The sequence below is a fragment of the Aquarana catesbeiana genome, linkage group LG03 (genome assembly GCF_042186555.1).
Source record: "Aquarana catesbeiana isolate 2022-GZ linkage group LG03, ASM4218655v1, whole genome shotgun sequence".
Lineage (NCBI taxonomy): Eukaryota > Metazoa > Chordata > Amphibia > Anura > Ranidae > Aquarana > Aquarana catesbeiana.
In genome coordinates this window covers 683,552,880-683,575,573 of record NC_133326.1, presented here as the reverse complement: position 1 = coordinate 683,575,573, position 22,694 = coordinate 683,552,880, and the positions used below count along the sequence as shown (strand labels likewise).

The following is a 22,694-nucleotide window of genomic DNA, read 5'->3' as shown; positions in this document are numbered from 1 at the left end:
AAAGTGTCTCTCCTGTATGAATACAAAGGCCGGCTGCACCTTTTTCTGTTCCCTTAAAAGGGATATCTGTCTCTCTGGTATATTAAGGCCTCTAAGATTGTGTGAGATCAGCGTGGGGTATTTGCCCAAAGAAGACTACGCCATTTCCACTCACAGGGGTCTAAGCCAGATAGCAAGAGCCCTTACTTGTAACAAAAAAAAAAAGAGAAAAAAGAAAAAGGGGGGGGTGAACCCCTATAGAGACTAAAGGGTTATGTACAAATATAATGACGAGTGCATGTCTACTAACTGTAGAGGGGCTCTTCTAGTTGTACCCACCTTGGGGCCTAACGGGCAGTAAAAAAGACACCGTGGGGACACTCAAAGTATGATACAGTGTGGGGTACGTGGGAGAGACTGGCGGATTAGATAGAGATTCAAACAATTTGTCTATATGAGAAAAAGAAAACCAGCTCCCTCCCGCAGCCTAATAAAATAGATTTATGAATAAGTAATATAACACTGACTTATAAAAGCATAACATTATATATATTAGAAAAAATTCCCAGCAAGGCAACTAGATTTTAGGGATAACAGAGAATGTGTACATGCCGCATCCCGCACATCCCCAGAGGGGAGCACAGAAGCAGCACGCACACATCCAGAGAGCACTGCAGCAGTAGATGATTAATAATAATGAGTCAAACCATATATAACAAGAGCACTCAAGTGTTCTGCTGCTGTACCAGTAATCCCCAGTAGGGGGAAAACGGCAACCTCGGTGACAGAAGTCCCAATAGACCGTGATCTTATGTGATTAAGATCTGATAAAGCGGAATGGCGGTTGAGAAAACAGAAAGCAACGTTCAAGTGCCCGCCTAGGTAACATTGAAAAGATGAAGAAGGTCCCACTTCTATTGGGAAAAATCAGCCGGGGCACATTCAGGGTAGTGTAATAACCAAAACAGTAACTTATGGCATATACTTCCAAAATGCCGTTTATATAAGTAAAGGAGAAAATGCTTGCAGATCCAGTACCTCATGTGGGCACCTTAGCTCTTGCACTCCTGGGGAATTGAGAAGATCTCGTGGGGTCCGCTCCTGGTTGCTTCTGATATCTCCCCTTCTTAGGCACATGCTTGGTCGGTGTGGAGGGGGGTGAAGCTGCTGGGCTGTGAGGTGCTGGAGGGGATCGGAATTCCCGATACCATTCAGGCAGGTCCACCGCTGGCAACTGTAGAGCTGCGCAGAATGATGTTAGCTCATCAGGGGTTTTGAGGGTGTGCGGGACCCCATCCTGAGTAAGAGATAGAGCAAACGGGAACTGATATCTGTAGCCAAGATGGCGTGCTCTCAGGGTTTCCAGTAGGGGACGCAGAGCTCTGCGATAGCCTAGTGTGATCGGCGAAAGGTCCTGGAACAAAGTGATGCGTTGCTCATTAAAGGTGATCAGCTCATTTTGATGTGCATGGGCTAAAATGTCCTCCTTGAGCTTGTAGTTGGTGATACAGCATATATCTCTAGGTGGTGCCGGATCACTTGGTCTGGGCCTGAGAGCCCGATGTGCCCGCTCAAAATCAATGGCAGTATCCGCAGGTCTTTCCAACAAATTGTTAAATATGGAAATCAGCGCCGGGACAATTTGTTCAAGGAAAACTGTCTCCGATACCCCCCTCACCCTGATGTTATGTCTCCGATCCCTATTGTCCAAATCCTCTAAATGACGGTTCATCGCTATCAATTGAGCTTTATGTGCATTAGAAAAAGACTCTAATCTGGCGATCGCCTTGCCCCTCTTGTGACCTAGAAGTTCTGGGCCCTTTCATTCATTGCCAGCATGTCTGCTTTTAGCTCCGTGACAGCAGAGGAGAAGCTGTTTTCTTATATCTAACAAATGCCGACATGTCAGCATATGTCAGGGGTTGGTCGGGTAGGGAGCGATGTCTCACCATGTCATCCGACGCTGCCTGTGACTCTTCGCTGTAGTTATCCTCGTGGTCATCAGGCACCATCTTTGAAGTATCTGAGCCCACAGATGCCAGGATCGGAAAAGGTCCGGTATGCTGTGTGAGCGCGAGAACAAGCTCCTGGCAGGTGTACCGGACTGGGACCTGTGTGTTTTAAATTACACCATGGTGAGCTTGTTCCTTTTTGGGTAAACCTGCCTTGTCTATGACAACTGGATAACCGAGTCGCCCTGGCTTTGATTGGTGGGTATCCTGCCTATTACATACAAAGAATCCACTGTGTGCCAAGATTTCAGCATCCCCTGGATAAAGGCCCTGGCTGGGTTGATAGCCGCAAGCATGATTAGCTTGCCCTCTGGTAAGTACGCACTTTATGTGGTGGAGGTTCACAAGTCTTTAGCCGTGTTTGGGAGCTGTTTTAACCAGTTTGAATATTCAAGATATGCACATTCACTTGCGGTTGATGGACTTTATTATGTATATTCCCTAATTGAGTTTATATTGAATCTGTGGTTTATTCACCTATTGTCAATTAATTTATATGTATGTCACTTATTAGCGTGGCTTCTTTTTATTTTTTACCAATATTAAAGTAACTTTGACTCTCTTAGATCTTTGGTCTGGTGTACTCTTTAACCACTTGCTTACAGGGCACTTAAACCCCCCTCCTATCCAGACCAATTTTCAGCTTTCAGCGCTGACGCACTTTGAATGACAATTGCGCGGTCATACAACACTGTACCCAAATGAAATTTTTATCATTTTTTCACCACAAATAGAGCTTTCTTTTGGTGGTATTTGATCACCTCTGCGGTTTTTACTTTTTATTAAAAAAATGTAAAAAACTGATCTTTTTTTTAAAAAAAAAGTTTATTTTTTTATATTTTGTTATAAAAAATTTTAAACGGGTAATTTTTCTCCTTCATTGATGTACGCTGATGAGGCAGCAGTGATGGGCACTGATGGGTGGCAGTGATGGGCACTGATGGGTGGCAGTGATGGGCAGCACTGGCAGGTGGCACTGATGGGCACTGATGGGTGGCAGTGATGGGCACTGATGGGTGGCAGTGATGGGCAGCACTGGCAGGTGGCACTGATTGGCACTACAGGTGGGCATTGATAGGTGGCACTTGTGGGCACTGTTAGGTGGCACTTGTGGGCACTGTTAGGTGGCACTTGTGGGCACTGTTAGGTGGCACTTGTGGGCACTGTTAGGTGGCACTTGTGGGCACTGTTAGGTGGCACTTTTATTGGGCACTGATGAGGCAGATGTGCCTCTTCCACTTGGGGACCGATGTCCCTCACATCCGATCCGGTGATCGGCTTTTTTTTCTACTCGCACTGTCAGCGTGAGTAAAAAAAAAAAACGATTACCGATCTTTTGTTTACATCATGTGATCAGCTGTCATTGGCTGACAGCTGATCACATGGTAAGGGCCGGGACTGGCCCCTTACACAGATCGGTGATCAGCCGAGTCTCAGTGACTTGGTGATCACAACGCGCCCGGCGCGCGCCCTGTAGGGCGCGCGCAGGGAGCGTGCACAGGGGAGGACATCATATGACGGCCTCCCGGGAATGTAGGTCCGCGCTGTAGCCGTCATTCGGCTATAGCGCGGATGCCAGGTAGTTAAATGTTTCATATATGAATCTTAATTTCAGGGTCCTCTAGCCAGGAGGTAACCTGTTTTCATTGAGAGCTGCCCCAGTTGAAGTCCATTTTTGGATGAAACGCGTCGGGTTCGCTACGCATGCTCCACATATTGCTCTTTAGAATTTTATATTTTACCCGTAATCACTTTATGTACTCATTGAACTTTGATGTACCGTCATTTTAAATAAACCTTTCTGGTTTGACCTGCGCCATATGGAGCCTTTTCCTTTTTTCTCCATTTTTGCCACCGTTGGTTGAGCCCCTTATACACATTCTGACATTCTTAGGGTCAGTACATTGAGTGGAGATTTGTTGTCACTACTGAAGAATCGCAAGGATCCAGGTTTTGTGCCAGGACTATCATCACCGAAGCCCGGGTGTATCCTGCTGGGGGTGACCCCTTTTCCATCCAGATCTACATTGTGAGGTATTCAGCCTACATAAGCTCGATTGACCCACTACCGCTGGTAAGTGGGTCCACCACATCCGGTAAGAGTACCTATCTATTTCCTATTACAGTTCCAATTTTTTGTTTTTAGCACTACACTGTATTTTCTATATCTCGTTGAGAGCTGCCTTCCGGACACAGAGTCGTATAACAAACTCAATTACCAACTGCGGGTCAAATGTAAAGAATTCTGAATGATTTCAAATGACTTTTAAACCTCAAACTGACAAAAGTCCAAAGTTTCTCTGCCCAAGCCCTTGCAGTGACCTTTTCCTGTGCCTATGTAGGGCAACCCAACCTTCCCAGCTGCACATGCATACCTTTTTCTCTCTACCAATCATTTTTGCTGCCAGAAAAATGCTGTACACTCCCAGGTATGTATGAGCATGTGGATCATGAAGCCAGTGTACCCAGAGGAAACCCACGCAGGCACAGGGAGAACATGCAAACTTCAGGCAGGTAGTCGTGGTTGGGATTCGAACCAGCGACCCTTTTTACTGCTAGGCGAGAGTGCTACCCCCGACATCACTGTGCCACACAGTAAATGATTATTTGTAAAACATATATTGTATAGAGAAGGGAAAAATGAGACCTAAAACCTCAGTTTAAAAACATGTCAAAAAAATAAATAAAATAGACCAAAACCCATAACAGTTCCCCTATAAATGAATCTCACCTCAAGGTACAGCCACTGTCTCTGCAGGGTAAGGATGGTTTCGATAACCTCCAGGATATGGGATAGACAGCGCTCCCATCGGTCCACTTCCAGCTCAAAAGCTTTCACGAATGGTGATGCCTTCATGGTAGAAATGCTGACTTGGTTGTCTTCGAGAGCCTGGAACACTTCATCTGTTCCTCTGTTAGAAGAAAATTCACTTTTTTGGGTGACTGTTTTGTAAATGTTAGTCACTTGTGTGCCACCATCCCAGCTCTTGCTATGTCCAATAAGTATGTTGTTCATAAAACAGTTACATAAAAATATTAAGACGCCAAAGGCTTCCATGATCTGGTCTTCCTGCCACTAACAAGACCTAATGCTGGCTGTACACTTGGCAACATTCTAGGAAGTTTCTGACTTTTTGGTCAGCTTTCAACCAAACTAATCTGCCACGTTTTATTTGTTTTACAGTGTCAAGTGACTAAACATCTGAAACTTTGGATATTGGCTGGCACTACTGCAATGCCACCCAAAAAGAATTCTTTATCGAATTCCATTAAACGATTTGGTCAGTTGACACTGGGAAACCTCCCTAAATTGGTAAGCATAACAGCTCAATGAAAAGTTGTGGCTGGTGCCATCACTGAACATCAAGTAAAACAGACCTTTATAACTATGGGTTTATAAATAAAGAATCTTTTATCTTACAACCTAACGCCAGACAAAAAGCATTTTTTAGTTTTGGATAGGGTAAGGAAAGGTTTATACTTCTTCCAGGTTTTATTCACTGTATGTGTCTCAGTAGAGGATATATAGCTTCCTGTTTTGTTGGCCTGGATCACATATTATATACTTTTGGCTATTATTCCTTTATTATGTGCCAAAAACTTCAACTCTTTGTGGTTGAGTTACTAAAACTGGAGAGTGCAAAATCTGGTGCAGCTGTGGATGGTAGACGGTCAGCTTTTAGCATCAGCTTGTTCAATTAAGTTTTGACAACAAAAAAAAATATAGAAGCTGATTGGTTTCTATGCAGAGCTGCACCAGATTTTGGACTCTCCAGTTTTAACAAACCTTGTATCACTCACCTCAGCAGATAGTGGCCCTTGTCTTTGTAAGAGACAATGTCCAGCTTCGTGTTCTCCCAGGTTCTTGTGAAGTTTTCCAGGGCCTTTGGTACAAATACAAGAAAATTATGTCAAAAGTAAAACTGCACATGATATGTATGCCCTGTATTAGAAAATAGGAAATTTTAAGGCAGGGCTATAAAAGAATCAATGATGTAAAAATTATATTTATTAGACATGTGCACTGACAAAAAATGTGTTCGTTTTCGTTTCATTCGTTGTTTTGCTTTTTTCGAGAATTCGGAAATCCGAAAATTCGGATTTTCACATTTCCGAATTTTCAAATTTTCAAATTTCCGAATTTCGATTTTGCGGTGCCACACCGATTTCCATAAGTAGTTTGTGCACTAATTTTGGCGACTTCGGGGGCATTTTCAATAGACATCTGTGCACGTACTTGCAAAGATGTCTTTCAAGCCGCCCCCGAATCTGGACTAAAATGCGGGTTTCAAATCGTGCAAATTCAGCTGAGCGAGGGCTAAGTCTCAGTGCGGGAACAAGAGCATGCTGTGGGGGCACCCAGCAGGAGGGAGGAGCCAGAAACGCCGGTGTGGGACCCAAGAGGAGGCGCATTGGGCTGCTCTGTGCAAAACTACTGCACAGAGCAGGTAAGTGTAACATGCTTATTATTTTTTTAAAAAACAACAAAAAAAACAAGGCTTTAATATCGCTTTAACTGTATACAGTGAGACATGATGCCAAACTTTTGGGTTTACACAGGGCCGGTGCTACCACTAGGCAAACTAGGCAGCCGCCTAGGGCGCCCTGCTGCCTAGGGCGCCTGGCCACTGGTGTTCTCTTCTCTCTGTAGCAAGCAATTAAGTCTCAGCGTCAGCAGGCAGCCGCCTGTTAGAGGCTCAGCGGCGGCGGAGGCCTGTGTCTGTGTCCCGACTCCCGAATGAATGGAAACAAGCAAACATTCATTGATGGGCACTGGTAAGCTGCATTGATGGGCGCTGGTAGGCTGCATATGATGGGCGCTGGTGAGGTTGCATTGATGGGCGCTGGTGAGGCTGCATTTGATGGGCGCTGGTGAGGCTGCATTTGATGGGCGCTGGTGAGGCTGCATTTAAAGGGCGCTTAAAAAGGTGGGGTTTACATGGCAGGGAGAAGGGAGTGGAGTCGGGGGGGGGGCAGCAAAATGAGGTTTCGCCTAGGGTGTCAACAATCCTTGTACCAGCCCTGGGTTTACATATAGTTTTACTGATCCCAAATGCCTGTGTACACTAGAATTTGAGTGGGCTTGCAGTAGCCCAAAATATATTTAACAGAGTAGTCCAATAAAGAAGTCAGTAAGAAGGCTGCTTGTGTCCCTAAACACATTCCTTCGGTATTAACATCTGAGGTCATGTCAGATAATGACCTGTAGATCCCCTGGAAGGGTGATTATTTTGGATTCTCTGCAATCCTATACTTTTATTTTTCAAAAAAGAACACTTCACACTCGTCTTTGTTCTCCAGAGGGTTTATTTTTTATGCTTAGCAACTATGTGCCCAGAATGTGGATTTCTTCATGTTCATAATTGATAAGTGTGTGCGATTTTATGTTTTGCTTCCCAGTAGTTGTACCCACATTTGACTGTCCGCACATGCTACTTTGTCATGATGGTATGGCAATATGGCTTACTTGAACTATGTTAATATTACTTTGTATGTTTATACAAAGCACTAAAAATGTTTGTCGTGGGACTTTAACCACTTAAGGAGCAGAAGGTTTTACCCCCTTCATGACCAGGCCATTTTTTGTGATACGGCACTGCGCTACTTTAACCGACAATTTCGCGGTCATGCGACGCTGTACCCAACTAAAATTGATGTCCTTTTTCCCCCCCACAAATAGAGCTTTCTTTTGATGGCATTTGATCACCTCCTGCGGTTTTTATTTTTTGCACTATAAACAAAAAAAAAAGCGACAATTTTGGGGGAAAAAAAAACCTATTTTTTACTTTCTGCTATAATACATATCCAAAAAAAAAAATAAAATAAACAAAATGTATTCATCAGTTTAGGTGTGTATATATATATATATATATATATATATATATATATATATATATATATATATTTATTATTATATTCTGCTACATATGCAATAAGTGTATATTGATTGGTTTGCGCAAAAGTTATCGCGTCTACAAAATAGGGGATAGATTTATGGCATTTTTATTATTATAATTTTTTTTTACTAGTAATGGCGATGATCTGTGATTTTTAGCGGGACTGCAACATTGCAGCGAACAGATCGGACACTTTTGACACTTTTTGGAACCAGCGACATTTATACAGCGATCAGAGCTAAAAAATATCCACTGATTACTGTATAAATGACACTGGTAGGGAAGGGGTTAACACTAGGGGGGGAATCAAGGAGTTAAATGTGTCCTAGGGAGGTGCTTTCTAACTGTGGGGGGAGGGGACTGACAGGTGAGAGAGATTGCTGTTCCTGATCACTAGGAACAGACAATCACACTGCACTCCCCTGTCAGAACGGGGATCTGCTTTGTTTACATTGGCAGATCCCCGTTCTGCCTCTCTGAGGAGCGATCGCGGGTGTCCGGCAGACATTGCGGCCACTGGACCCGCTCATCGGTTCCCCCGCTGTGCAGTGTGTGCACGCCGGAGCATGTCGTGCACAAAATGACGTACAGGTACGTTGTTTCACGCAATAGCAGTACATATGCGGTGCGCAGTACTTAAGTGGTTAAATGAGGTACAACATTTGCATAAAAAGATTTATTGAGCAATAGATGAAAATCTTTTACATAACAACATTTTTAAAACAGCAAGCTGATTTGTAGATACTACCGTGTATCGGCATACAGTCAACAGAATATCCATATGATACATATACAAATTCTACTCTTCCAAGTTTTACACAAAACATAATGATAGGTACATCCTTTAGCTCAACGCGTTTTGTGACGATCTCACTTCTTCAGGAGAAGATGCCCATTGTAAAAGCTATCAGCTATAAAGCAATCTAAGATAACACCTCCAGATGGAAACCACCGTCAGGTATCTGCCTTGGGAGTTGTGGGGGGGAAGACATGGCACCCCAATGGGAAAACCTAGGAGCAGTACTAAGTGCTATTGTGTGAGTGAGCAATCATCCCAGACATGGCTCCAGGTCCTCTTCCTGTGGGACCTGGAGTCATGTCTGGGATGATTGCTCACTCACACTTGGTACTGCTCCTCGTGGGGGGGGCATGGAGTGCCATGTCTTCCCCCCCACAACTCCCTAGCCAGACACCTAGTGGTGGCTTCCATTTGGAGGTGTTATTTTAGATTGCTAAATATAGCTGATTTATTTTACAATGGGCATCTGCTCCTGAAGAAGTGAGATTATTGTTACGAAATGCATTGAGCTAAAGGATGTACCCATCATTTATGTTTTGTGTAAAACTTGGAAGAGTGAAATCTGTATATGTATTATTATATGAATATTCATTTGACTGTATGCCGATACACGGTAGTATTTACAAATCAGCTTGCTGTTTTAAAAATGTTCTTATGTAAAAGATTTTCATCTATTGCTCAATAAATCTTTTTTATGCAACTGTTGTACCTCATTTAAAGTCCCATGAAAAAGGTTTTTAGTTCTTTGTAAAGGTAAATAGGGGACGGAGGCATAATACGATAAGGCACCAGCACACATTATTATTTCTATGTTTATTTCTATGTTTCCTTTGTATGTTGTTCACTGCATCTCCACTGGAGATGCTTCTGTTACTTGTGCTTTTGCTTTCATTTAAATAAAAAAATTGATGGGGAAAATAAAGGCTGCTTGTAAGTTCAAATGTGCCCAAAGACAGGGTGCACACAGGGGCATTGCTCCTGAAATAAGAAATCCTCATTTTTGGTTTTAGTCAGAGCTTTGTTTCCTTCTTACCCCTACAATGCTATGAAACAGCCTTAGCAGCCAATAAAATTGCTCTTGCCCTGCAATGTGGGATGCTACAGGGAACACCAAGCAGTATGTACAGAATTTGAATTGATATGATAAAGTTTTGAAAACCAGGAACACCTTCAGGGGCGTACTTGTTGAACAACAAAAACCAAACCCTTAGGCTTCAGTATGTCCCTGGAAACCAGGGGTGGGTAGAAGGGGTGGCTGCCCTGGGCGCAGTGTGTATTGTAGGGAGATGGTGGTGCCGTAAGCTCTTTCTACTATAAGGCTGATAGGAGTAGTGACAATGGCATCACTACTTCTGTCAGCCCAGCGCTAGAAGCGGCAAGGATAAGGATTATAAGCCCACACCTAATGAAGGGGGGGGGGGCGCAATTTGGCACCTTTGTCCTGGGCACTGGATGATCTTGTCCTGGCACTGCTGGAAACCAAGGACAACTGAAAACTATGCAACGTTAATGTAAAAGCCTGACTTTGATTAGTAGCTGTGGGACAAAACAAACAATTTTTACTTTTGGACACTCATTGTGAACCTGTGCTTTGCCCATGCAAATAAAAGCAACACATTTGCTTCAATGGCAGCCCCAGCAGTAACATATAGTCATACACATTTAGCGGCTAGGAGAAAAAAAAAATATCTGATACTTCTGGGTATTGTGAAGCATGTGACTCATGCTCTTCCCTTCCACATGACAGTGCTGAGGCTGGGTGATTGGCTGCTTTGGTAGGCAGTGCTGTCATATAGGGGTAGGAAGAGAGTCTCAAGCCTTTGGTAAATTGGCATTGGAGTCAGTTGTAGGTACTAAAAGTTTCTGGTTACATCACTGAACAAGGTGACATAAAGGGATGTCTTACTTGTTCGATGGACAACTCCTTAGTGGCGGTGGTGGAGATTTCATTGATCTTTTCCACATGGTGGTCAAGACCCAACTCAACGATTTTCTCCAGAGTGAAGTCATCTCCAGTCTGGTCAAAGGGCCTCTGGATCTCCTGCTTGATCTGTGTCCAGTGTCTGGGAATTGAAGATTAACGGACATGTCTGTTTAAAATGCTTCTTCCACTTGCACAGCCGTGGCTCCTACATGATGCTGATCAGGGGTTAATTATTAAAGATTCCTCCAAATGATATAGCACTAACATATATTACAGTAAACAATGATCCATTCACCTTTGTCCCTTACACTTTATTAAAGTGGTGTTCCGGCCAAAATGATACTTTTTAAATAAAAATACCCCTATAATACACAAGCTTAATGTATCCTAGTAAAGTTAGTCTGTAAACTAAGGTCTGTTTTGTTAGTTTATAGCACTAGTTTGTTATTTTATAAACTTACAGCAGGCCATGGCCATCTTAAGTGTGGGCATCTGAAGCCAGACTGTATTTCTTCCTGGATCTCATCCTTGCAGATCTCGCACATGCTCAGTGCAGCACAAGCAGTGTGATAGGTTTCAGGTCAGGTTTCCATAGCAACGGCAGTGTCAGAGGAAGTTGCCGCCCCTTCCCAGAAGGCATTGCAAACAGGAAATGATGCGATGGGCCACGGCCAGGGAGGAGGAAGTGAAAAATGAATGCAGCAGATATACAGTAGGTGCTGAGAAAAAAAATAAAAAAAATATCCAATTCTTTTACAGTGCACAGTTTAGTGAGGGATGCTGAAGAGTTGTAAAAGTGGGTGGAACTCCACTTTAAGCAGCTTAGCTCATTTCCTCCTTGTCCTTGTGTGGTCTATGATCTCTCAGTGCGTTCCTTCCTGTGCTCCCAAGTATGACTTGGCCTTTGTGACTTCCCCTCCGATTCCTGTTCCTGATTTTTGCTCCTGACTATGCTGACTTCTGGTTTCCTGACCCGTCGTCTGATTACCTGCTCTGACATCCAAACTCTGGCTTCTGTTTTTTGACTACGTTCCTGAACTGTGTCATTTTTGTCATTTCATTAAAGATGTGATTTTAACTGCACTTTCTGTCTCCTTCTGGTTTATGGTTCCTGACTCATGTCTACTAGATCTGCCACAGCCAGCAGAACACAACACCCACCCACAAACACCAGGGAGAGACCTGATGCCAGACCCAATGCCAGAAGAGCCCAGCAGATAAGGGCTTGTCTTGGACAGGTTACCATGGTAAACAGGGCACTGGTTTGTTTTTAGGGAGATGTGTTACATGGAGGTTGGGGATTTTGGGTGCATTAGCATTGTTACGTATATACCTTTTTGATCAGGTATGCATTATGCATCATCCTTTTGTTATGTAATCCAAAGCCAACAACTCCGCTCCAGATTAAAGCCTCTCCTACGCTGTTGACCATTCAGGTGCCAGCACAGGAGCTTGTCAGTGCTCTTGATTCCAAAACACCAATACATTACAAGCTGCACACTGATGCACACCTCTAAGCACTTTGACCATAGATGGCATGGTAGCATACAAAGTGTCCCCACACAAAGACTGCCCTAACGCGTTTCACCATAGCAGGCTTTTGACTGATTGGGCATCTTGCATGCTAACTGATTGCTGTGGATTGACTGGGTAAGTTCCTGTGGCCGGGGAAATTTGATTGTTGGTTCTGGTATATGAAGCGTTCTACTCACTTTCGAAAAAAAAAATTTAAAATATCCAATTCGTTTACAGTGCACAGTTTAGTGAGGGATGCTGAAGAGTTGTAAAAGTGGGTGGAACTCAACTTTAATGTCCTTAACAGTTATACACACTTAGGGGCTAATCCAACCATGATGGTTTTGATTTGTGGGAGAAAAATGCAACTGGAGGAAGCCGAAGCTAATGCAGAGGGAACATATTCAACCAAACACTCTAGGGATCCAGGATTCCACCAAACGCTGTAAGACAGCCAAAAACTCAGCTTTTGGACAATATACCAACAGTATAGCACCACATCCCTTAATTATTTGGTAAATAGGTTTGTGGGATTTATAAGGTGCATATTAAATCAACTAAAAAATAATTATTTAAAAAGTGTAAATTTTATTAATACATAAAACCAGTGCCATTGCATTGGGAAAGATACACAGATACACACTCCATACGTATTTCTTAGATTCTATGCTGAGTGTCCCCAAAGAGTTTTTTATCCTCGTGGTTACCTTCTCTACAAATTAGACTCTTCGGTCCTTTCATGCCTCCTATGATTACCTGTAGTCCAATGTTCTGTTTCATGGTGTCTAACTGACCCTCCAACCATTATCTATTGCAATACACTCTGGGAAGGCTCTGATATTTACTGGACAGCATTCCTTGAGGAAACCCCATTATAGGGCGAAACATGTTGGGAACCACACCATCGTGCTGTATCTTAAAGGACTGTACTGTATGAGTCATTCATAATGCAATTGCGCTGGTTTTATGTATTAATAAAATTTACACTTTTTTAAATAATTTTTTTTCTAGTTGATTTAATATGCACCTTAAAAATCCCCAAACCTTCTATCCCCTATAAGACAGCCATTCTCAACTAGGGTTCCATCAAATCCTGGGGTTCCTCCAGACGTTGCTAGGAGTTCCCTGAGCTGTGGCTGATTAATCTCCCATTTGATGCTGCCTACATAGTTCAGGGTCAAACACCACTTGGTAGAGCCAGCTGCAGGATACTAATCATCGTTAAGTTGTCTGTAAGGGTGGAATTCTCACCACCACTGTAAGTGGGCATTGTTTCCACTGACCACCAATGTAAGAGAGATTTTTCTAACTGACTCCTAAGAAATTGGTTTTAGCAGAAGTTCCCCAACACCTGAAAATTATTTTAAGGGTTTCTTTGGGGTAAAAAGATTAGGAAAGGCTGTACTAGGAGAATTCAATGTTTTTTAGTAAGAGAAAGAACAATGAAAAAATTGCTTTAAAGGTAAACTGTCATGTGAGAAATGCAGGCACTCTTATTGCTGATCTGAAAATTCTAGTGACCTAGCTGTTAGACTGATCCCTTGGCTGGGTATCTTCTGCATCAAGGAGTAATTATAATAATCAAGAATTCTGATTACACTTTAATGTCACTTGCTGCACCCTTGTTCCATACCAGTATTGAAAACAGGGACATCAAGGCAACTAGTATTTTCAGAATGGGCTAAGCAATGTATCTAATGATAGGCTTCCTTTTCACTCAAAGTAATCCATGGATAATGAGCGAAAGAACAAAACTGGATGCACAAGAAGGGCATGACTGTTCCCCTTGTGAATAAGTGGGAAAAGCCAGCAACCCTTTGGCGTAATCAGACCGGATAAGTGGCTGCAGTTTTATTGATGCTGTACTGCTCCCCTGTTCTAAGTTTTTGGACAAGGTTCACAACTTTGACAATCAATATACATCCTTGTCTATGGCCATGAGTGATGACTAGAAGAACGAGACCATGAGTGCAAGAAGTGAGGTTCCTGAGCAGAGTTGGTAAGTTACCGTTTGTGATAAGGTGAGACATTTACCATTCTGGCAAAGTCTTGGAGTAGAGCCATGGATCTTCCCATTCCAGATGTAGCAGATTGGGTAGTTTGGGACTCTTGTATCGATAATAAAAAATGAATCTGTTGCACTTAATGTAACATTCAACATAGAAAAAAAGCAGCTGACACAAAATTGCTGGGTACAATTAAAAAAGTTATATTATATATGATTCATATTGGAAAAAAGTCCCAAAGCATAAATAAAATGAAGCCAAACCGAGCTATCCCCATCAGGAGGAAACAGAAAGTCTCTACTGGACGAGATCCACCATGGGAGAAGCCTCAGAAAGAGATAAGAACACCATCACCATCACCCAAACAAACTGACTCTTACCATCAGTGTATGGGTTATACACATAAGTTGTAATCAAATAGTAAAGGCAATCTTCTTAAGGTAAACCAACGATCATCTATATGTGTAGCATCAACATATTTCTCACCATCTATTATGGGTCTCTGCGAGAAGAAATGTATCCAAATTTATTTAATATTCTGCATCAAGGACTTTCTCCACGAATTTATTATGCGGTAGAAGCTATGACCAAAGCACTGCATGATATCAATCTGTTCTGGCAAATGAGCAGCACCTCCTCTTTGCTAAAGAGCTTGTATCGGTACTGTCTAGCAGGCTCTCCTAGCAGATGTAGCAGACATGTCCAACTGAAATAGGGCTTTTGGACCGACCAGAATAAATTATACCTACCAGCTGACCTTTTTGTATACCCCAGGAAGAGCTTGGCTCTGCAGAATGTTTAGGCTGGCCAACTCAGGCTGCATCATCCATGACCCCTTAAGATTTAAGTGGACCTATGGTGTCTAATTAACATATTGCACCTTTTCTGTAATGCTCACCCTTTAAAATTACCTGATTAAAATTATGTGGCTAAAAGTTTGTGGACATCCGACCATCACACCTATACAAGCTTGTTGGACATTCCATTCCAAAAGCATTGGTCATTTATTAATATAGGGTTGGCCATGCCTTTACGGCTGTAACAGCCTCTATGCCCATAGGCAGAATTTCCACAAGATTTTGCAAAGTGTCTAAGGGAACCTGTGCTCAATTGGCCAAAAGAGCATTTGTGAGGTCAGGTACTGATGTTGGATAAGAAGACCTTGCCCGCAATTGGTGTTCCAATTCATCCCAAAAGCATTCAGTAGGGTTAAAGTCAGGGCTCTGGTTACGCCACACACGTTTCTCCCCACCAAACTCATCAAACCATGTCTTTAAGGAGCTGGCCTTTTTAACAGAGGAGTACAGTCATGCTGGAACAGAAAAGGGACTTCCCCATACAGTTATCATAATGTTGGAAGTTCATAATTGTCCAAATTGTATTTGTATGCTGTACCATTCACAGTACTTTTCACCTGAATCACCTAAACTCAATAATTTGGTGGCAGTCATACAGTGTAGTAATGAATTGATCTTAGAAAGTATCCCTTTATCGTAATAAGGGAAATTCTTCATCATTCAGACATTGCTTACCTGGTCCTCTGTCTCGGGAACTGAAACACAGCCAGACAGTAAAAGGCTGCCTAAACAGTGATCCTCTACATAATCAGAAATTTAGAGGAAGTATCACAAAACATCAGAAAATCAAAGAACAACATATGGTACCTCTCCCGCAATGCTGGGTTCCGTAAGTCCACAATAAGAGGCAAAGTCCTTTTGAATTGGTCAATCCGCATCCTCGATGTCTCTACCACCTCCCAGTTTTTCTCCTGTGAATAGAAGATGAAGATTTTCCTGTAGCTTCGGGACGCAAGACATAAACCTCATCCAAGGCATATACATATTGATTTTGCCCCAAGATAAGAAACAGGTTCCTCTAATTCCCAAAATGCAATACGGCATTTCAACAACCTATCGGGAAGCACTATCTTTGCCTTATGAGAAGATGCATGAAATTGTTGCTGTGCTCATACATACAAGCAGGGCTTTTTTTCTCAGAAAATAGAAGCAGGAACTTAACTATGACCCCTCAACCCCCCCCCCCCCCACACACACACACACACACACACACACACACACACACACCCTCTAAACCTAATCAAATAGTGGTTGTGGTCAAATTTCACTAACAGTCGGAGGGTCTTAAAGGGGAATTAAATACCAGGAGTGCATTAATCACAGAGTGTACAGTTCAGGGGTGAGCTACATGCAGAGTTTGGGGGTGTGCTAGGTATAAAGTTCAGAGTTCAGGGGTGCGCTCCACACAGAGTGAAGAGTTCAGCCTTCTTCCACAGCTGCTTACATCTGCATCCCCCATCAACATCTCACTTTCACCCCTCTTCAGGTCTGACCTCTGCATGCAACCCCCCCTCCACTGCCCCCATCTTCTCCTCTTACGGGTCTAGTACCTCACTGCACACTGTAGGTGGCTTTGCCTCTCTCACTTGCTGGGAGATCATCCAGTAGGGGTGTCAGCATCCGCAATGAACCCCGGCACCTGCATCTCTCTTGTCCTCATCCTGCACTCAGTGGAAGCTCTTGGGAGACAAGCTGTCACTTGTAAACACAGAAGCCAGACTTCTGTGTTTACAAGTGATAGTGGTGAGCAGGGAGCTGAGGGTATGAGCCAGAGGTGGTGGAACTGAGTTCGACCATGTTCCAGTGGAAAAAAAGCACTGCATGCAAGCTTGGTCAATCTCTGAATACTGAGTTCTTGGGGGTCTTCCGTGGACTTTTAATATGTCTTGTGGTACATGTTATACACATCTCATGCTGTATTATATTCTTTGCTGTGATTTCTAGCAATAAAACAGATTTCAATCTGTTTACTAAAGTCAGTTCAGTAATAGGCGAAGTAAAAATGGCACCCAGATTAATTTATACCTAAGGTGCACATGGGCAGGACAGTTTACATAACAGTACAATACAAAAAATTTCACAGCACACAAGCTAGTCAGAACAAAAGCAAAGTCTTATGTTAAAGTGTCATCAAATTAATAAAAGTTTGCAGATATAATTTATTCATCTTAAACAACACCTATGTGCCCATCCTTGTTATTCCTTATCCTCGTGTCCCAATATCCCAGTGATCTTGCCAGCAGCTTTCTTCTGTTTTACAGTGACAATGAGAAGACCTGGTAAGTTCCTGGTTTCTTGTTGTCAAGCTGACATACACATCTGTGATTTCTATGTACCAGACGCCATACAGTGTCCTGTACCCGCTAGTATCTCCCTGGGATTATACAGGCAAACACACCTTCCTTCCTACCCCTAGCTAGTCATTGATGGTGGCTCCAGCTGGAGCGTACAGAGCGGTGTCTAAGCGGCAATTTGGGATGCCACCCACCGCCCTTGCAGCAAGAGCCAACACAGTGGTCAGGTAACAACTCATAAGCTAACAAAAATAAGCATTTATTGATATTTTGGAAGTTTTTATCTAAATGGCCTGCTTAGCCAATGATTGAGCATCGCCATGATTTGTCTTGTTAAATGGATTGCAAGAGGCTGATACCAGGTCAAATTTAGGTACCAAATTTTCAAAAATATAAAAATCATAAATAAAAAAAATCTGTATTCCTTAATGTTTTCTTCTGCCAGGATTTCAAGCTTTAAATCAGCTCTCACCTTGAGCTCTCGGCTGAGTTTGCTCAGCCTCTTGAACAGGCCTTGTGCCGTGTTTTCCATGATCTCCGGCTGCAATGTCAGGAACCGACCAGACTTCCAATCACCCCAGTTCTGTTCCCATTCCTTAGTGACTTCCCATACCAGCTGTAAAGAGTCCAGGTCCTGCGGAGAAAGAAGAGACAGTTCTAGAATCCTTATGTCTGGTTGTAGAAAAGAGGCAGCAGTGAGACAAAATGGAAGACACAAGTGGAGGGAAGGAAGAAGCTTTGCTCAACCCCTGAGGTCCCAGCAGACTGACTGTCATAGCCACTACAGACATCATTTTCCCTGTTGTTCCATATATAAGCAGCAATGAACCTCTTATTTATTACAGGTACTTATATAGCACCATCAGTTTACGCAGAGCTCTACATATACAGTATATTGTACATTCACATCAGTCCCTGCCCTCAATGAACTTACGATATAAGGTCCCTAACTCACATTCATACATACTAGGGCCAATTTAGACAGGAGCCAATTAACCTACCAGCATGTCTTAGCAGTATGGGTAGAAACCGGAGTACCCAGAGGAAACCCATGCAGGCACAGGGAGAGCATACAAACTCCAGGCAGATAGTGCCGTGGTTGAGATTCAAACCGATAACCCCAGAGCTACTAGGGGGAAGTGCGAACCACTTAGCCACTGTGCAACCTTTTATATAAAACCAGTGGAAGAGCTGAAGATCTGCCTATGGGAACCAATGACATGTCAGATTTATTATAGATCTAAATCCGTGGCTGTCAAATGCAGCTGCTCATACCTCCAAAGAGCCACATATAATATTTAAAGCCTAAGTTTAGTTAAAACAAAAAAATTAAAATCATTACAAGGGGTATTACTTACCTCCAATGTGATGTGCCCCCTGTGCTGCTGTCTTCTGGTATAATAGAAATTTTCATCCTCTGATGCCCTCACCCGTGCCACCATCTTCTGGTGTGGTGAGGGTTAATAGAACTAAGGAAGCCTCATCAAGAGTCCCCAAGTAGGTCTACCTTTTCCATCCAGCTACTCCATTCATAGAAGCTGTACTACAGTTTCTATGAATGAAACAGGGTTTATGATTAGAGAGGGGGATGATTGTGTGGGCCCGTCTTCTCTAATCATAGGTTCTGATCTCCAGACAAAAACTTTAATTTAAATATATTTCTCTACAGCCACAAAGGATATAAATCTACTTGTGTGTACCAAATACATTTACAAACCCAGATATTACCAGTGATGTCATCACTGTGCTGTACTTATCCTGGGCAGAGCTCTGGACGGGTTCAGCAGATTCACCTACTACAGGCTGCCTGTAGAAAACTACAAGAGGGGGCGGAGACAAGACCAGTCACCCTGCACTAGGAGAGGGAGCAATAGTGAGTAGTCTTTATTACAGGATGTAAAGTCTCACACTGGATTACTGCACAGATCTGGAAGAAATAAAAAAATCACACCAAGATTCAAAGAAGAATACACATAACCCTTGTAATGTAGACAATATTTGCTTATCCCGGAGTTCAGCTATACAGCTATACACCAGTTCCACAATTAGGCCTCCACAAGAACCTTGATGATATGAGCAAACTGCATTCCTTCCTCTTACTCAAAGTCCAAGTCCAACTAACAGAACTCGGTTCTCCTCCTGTGTTCAGACCCTTTCGTCTCTCTCACCCACCTTTTCCATGGCCTGGATATCCTTAGAGCCCGGCTGTTCTATCTTGAACATGCTGAGTCCAGAACGAATGGTGTTTTCCTCCTCTTTAAAGGTGTTCATCATTTGTCGGAACATGGCTATTTGTTCCAGAGCCGGCTCGCATCCTACTGAGCTGGAGACGGGACCTGTAGAAAAGATGAATGATTAAGAAAAAACACATCTTACCACCTATGTTATAGTGATGGCTGTGGAGGACCACCAGCCAACCAGTAAAGCTTCAGGATTCCAATAATGTGACTACAGGAAGAAATGCAACCATGATGATTTGGTACCTTCTAGGAGTAACTGGGGATTATGGGAAGGGAGCAGCCATAATGGTTCAGGGGCTTTATCCTAAAGCAGGACAGTTGGCCTGCTGGCCTCACATGCATCCATCTTTCTTATTAGATTTTTTTTTTTTTTCGAGCCCGAGGTGCAGTGCACAAAAACTAAACACCATGTGAACTAAAAAAGTGCACAGGGTGCATCACTGGTACCCTCCCAAAGAGGAAGGACCTCCCTGACTCCCTAGAGCGCAAGATTCCTGAAGGGGGCAAGGCACACTTAGGTCCGTCTAAGCCAGGGGTCTCCAAACTTTCCAAAGAAAGTTCCAGTTTAATACCTTTTAAACTTTAGGGGGACCAGACTGTGGCCAGTGGGAGTGGAAAATGAGATCAGTGAAAAGAATAGTGTCTCATTGATGGTGTCAGTGGGAGGAATATTACCACATCTTTGGTGTCAGTGGGAGGAATAGTGCATCATATCAGTGGAAGAAATAGCGTCCCAAGGGTCGGATAAAGGCAAACAAAGGGCTGGGTCCAGCCCGTGGGCCTCAGTTTGGAGAACACTGATCTAGTCTAAAGGCCTAGTGGACCCCTTTTTGTGTGGCTAGCTGAAGCTGACCTTTGAGTACTACGTTAAAGGATCTCTCAAAGAGAGACCCCCAAGCAGAAGGGGAAGGAAGCTAAAGGTCACACATCCCCCTGGGACTTTAGGACAGGCACAAAGTCCAGCACCCTACTGTCCTGGTGAGTGAAAAAACACATATAAAAAAGGTGTACTAACACATATGGAAAGCAAAATAAAGAAAAAGTGCCAGTGTATATACAATGGCTACGCCTGCTCCAGTTTCTGCCAAAAAGCCTAGCCCATGAAGTGATCTGCAGAAAAAAAAACAAGCAGTGTTGTGACCTAGTGCCGTTCTCACAGTGGGGTCCCAAACCCACAGTGATACTTGGAGCACTCCAGGACGCAAATCCCAGGAGGCGCTTAACATTGAAAACTCTCTATCTTCCCAGCCCTTAGCCAGAGCAGGTAGCACCACTCAAATCAGGGGACACTGACTACCTGGGTCCCTCTGCACTAGGAAAGAACTATTGACCACCACCTTACCCAGCGGACTCTTCATTTGGATTCCTTCCCATGGGGAAGGTGCCTCTCAGGTCCCCCATCATACAAACAGGGAAACTATACAGCCAGCCCTACCTGCCAAAAGGCCAGAATGACGAGGGAGCACCCTTACTTGACACTGATAAGAACTGACACTACACTTGATTTTAACCAATAGGGTAAAAAGCAATAGACTTATTTTTTTCATTAGATCTGGTTGAAATATTTATGTCGGTGTCTGTGAATATTTTCTTGTATAGTGCTAAGCAAGCATGCTGTTTAGTTTGATTCAACTCAAATTACAAATAGCACAATGATGACTTTCACTAAATTCAACTCTCAGTTCCATTGACTTCTTTTTGTACGCTCTAAAAGGAGCAAATGGAAAATGTTCAGTAATATGTGTTGCAAACACATCAAAGGTGTGCTGTAAACATGTCAAACACAAAATGAAGACTTTCCAACCTGTCCATATGTTTCCCTCTTTGATTCAACCTGAAATTGGATGATGACTTGTTTCTTGAAACTTGAAAATTTGACTGGACAAAATTTTGTGTGAAACTACATAAACCCAGCTCCAAGTCTCTAATAATGGGGGATTATGGGAAATCAGAGGTAGCTGGCATGGTGGTTCAGAAGGTCTATCCTCCGGGAGGACGGTCATATGACTTAAAACTTTAGTAACAGGAGATCATGAATAAGGACTATTTCATGTTGCCACAAAGACTGATGTCCTGTCTATTCCCCAAATCCAGTGTAGATGCTGGGAGCCCTTTATAATGGGCTCAGCAGGTGTGCAGACCCAAGAACTCAACATAGACATCCCATCAACAGAGTCCCCATCCCCAAGAAATTGAAGAGACTGTCAGGGGGTTTAATTCTCCATCTACTAAACACTAAAAAGGCAAGATTTAGGTGGAACTTCCCTTTATCTGATATTATCTCTTATTCAGACTCCCTAGCCCTAAGTCCCTACTTACTGATTGTACTATTTGGGCAATATTCATTATCAAACCAACTATAAGCTAAAACCAGCACTAATTCTCACCCTGGACAGTCAGTACTGAAATGTTTTGACCATGTACAATTGTTCCATTACATCTGATGAGGTCCTCTTGCCCTTTCAGTTCTAGAAGTCCTTTGCAGCCAGGCTTTTACTGCTCTGACAAAGGAAAGTTGTCTCACCTCTCCCAGCGAAGTCCTCCAGGAGGGAGCGTGACTTTTTCTTGAACTCTTCGGCAGTGTGGATGAGACCAGCTTTGAACTTCTCCTTGGATTTATTCAGCATGGTCTCGCTGTCGATAAGACTCTGCTGGAAAGACAGCCATGCCTTGTTCAGGGAGGCCAGCGTATTCAGGACCTGAGCCAATCAGAGAGAAATTTTATACGCAAGATGAACTTTAAACATTTTATTTTCTGAAGGACTAAAGCCCTAGTGTATTTAATTATTAGCATATCTTTATACCTGTAATGTTATTGAGGTCTGACATATTGCAGACTGCGTAGAGAGAATGGGGAGAGTCATACAGAACACCCACACCCTCACAATTGCAAAACGGTAGCAAATATGGTCAGAGTTTAATCTCATGTTTGCAAAGCCATCCATGTAACGTAACAAATTTGACAAAAGAAAATAATCCAACTAAGACATATTTGACATAATGTAGGCCCAACTAAGAAACAATGCAGGGATGTTATAAACTTCTACTAGTAAGGTCCTCAAAAGATTCCTAATGAGGGCCCTGTCATAAATGGCCCCATTGTAAACACTCAGAGAGCAGAATACACATCTGCGATTCAGTTTTTTTGACCTAAAACTGAACTTCCCTAAA

At 43.0% G+C, this 22,694-nt stretch overlaps 1 protein-coding gene across 1 annotated transcript in view; it reads right to left on the bottom strand.

The window, feature by feature from the left end:
- The window catches only part of DNAH2 (dynein axonemal heavy chain 2), a 391,751-nt gene that overhangs the window by 200,489 nt on the left and 168,568 nt on the right, over positions 1-22,694 (bottom strand). The window contains exons 22-28 of the mRNA XM_073623723.1: positions 22,048-22,222; positions 19,456-19,619; positions 17,756-17,917; positions 15,797-15,900; positions 10,594-10,750; positions 5,793-5,875; positions 4,723-4,903 (exon numbers count right to left, since the gene is read on the bottom strand). Coding sequence (XP_073479824.1) covers positions 4,723-4,903; positions 5,793-5,875; positions 10,594-10,750; positions 15,797-15,900; positions 17,756-17,917; positions 19,456-19,619; positions 22,048-22,222 — 1,026 coding nt within the window. The remainder of the gene's footprint in view (positions 1-4,722; positions 4,904-5,792; positions 5,876-10,593; positions 10,751-15,796; positions 15,901-17,755; positions 17,918-19,455; positions 19,620-22,047; positions 22,223-22,694) is intronic.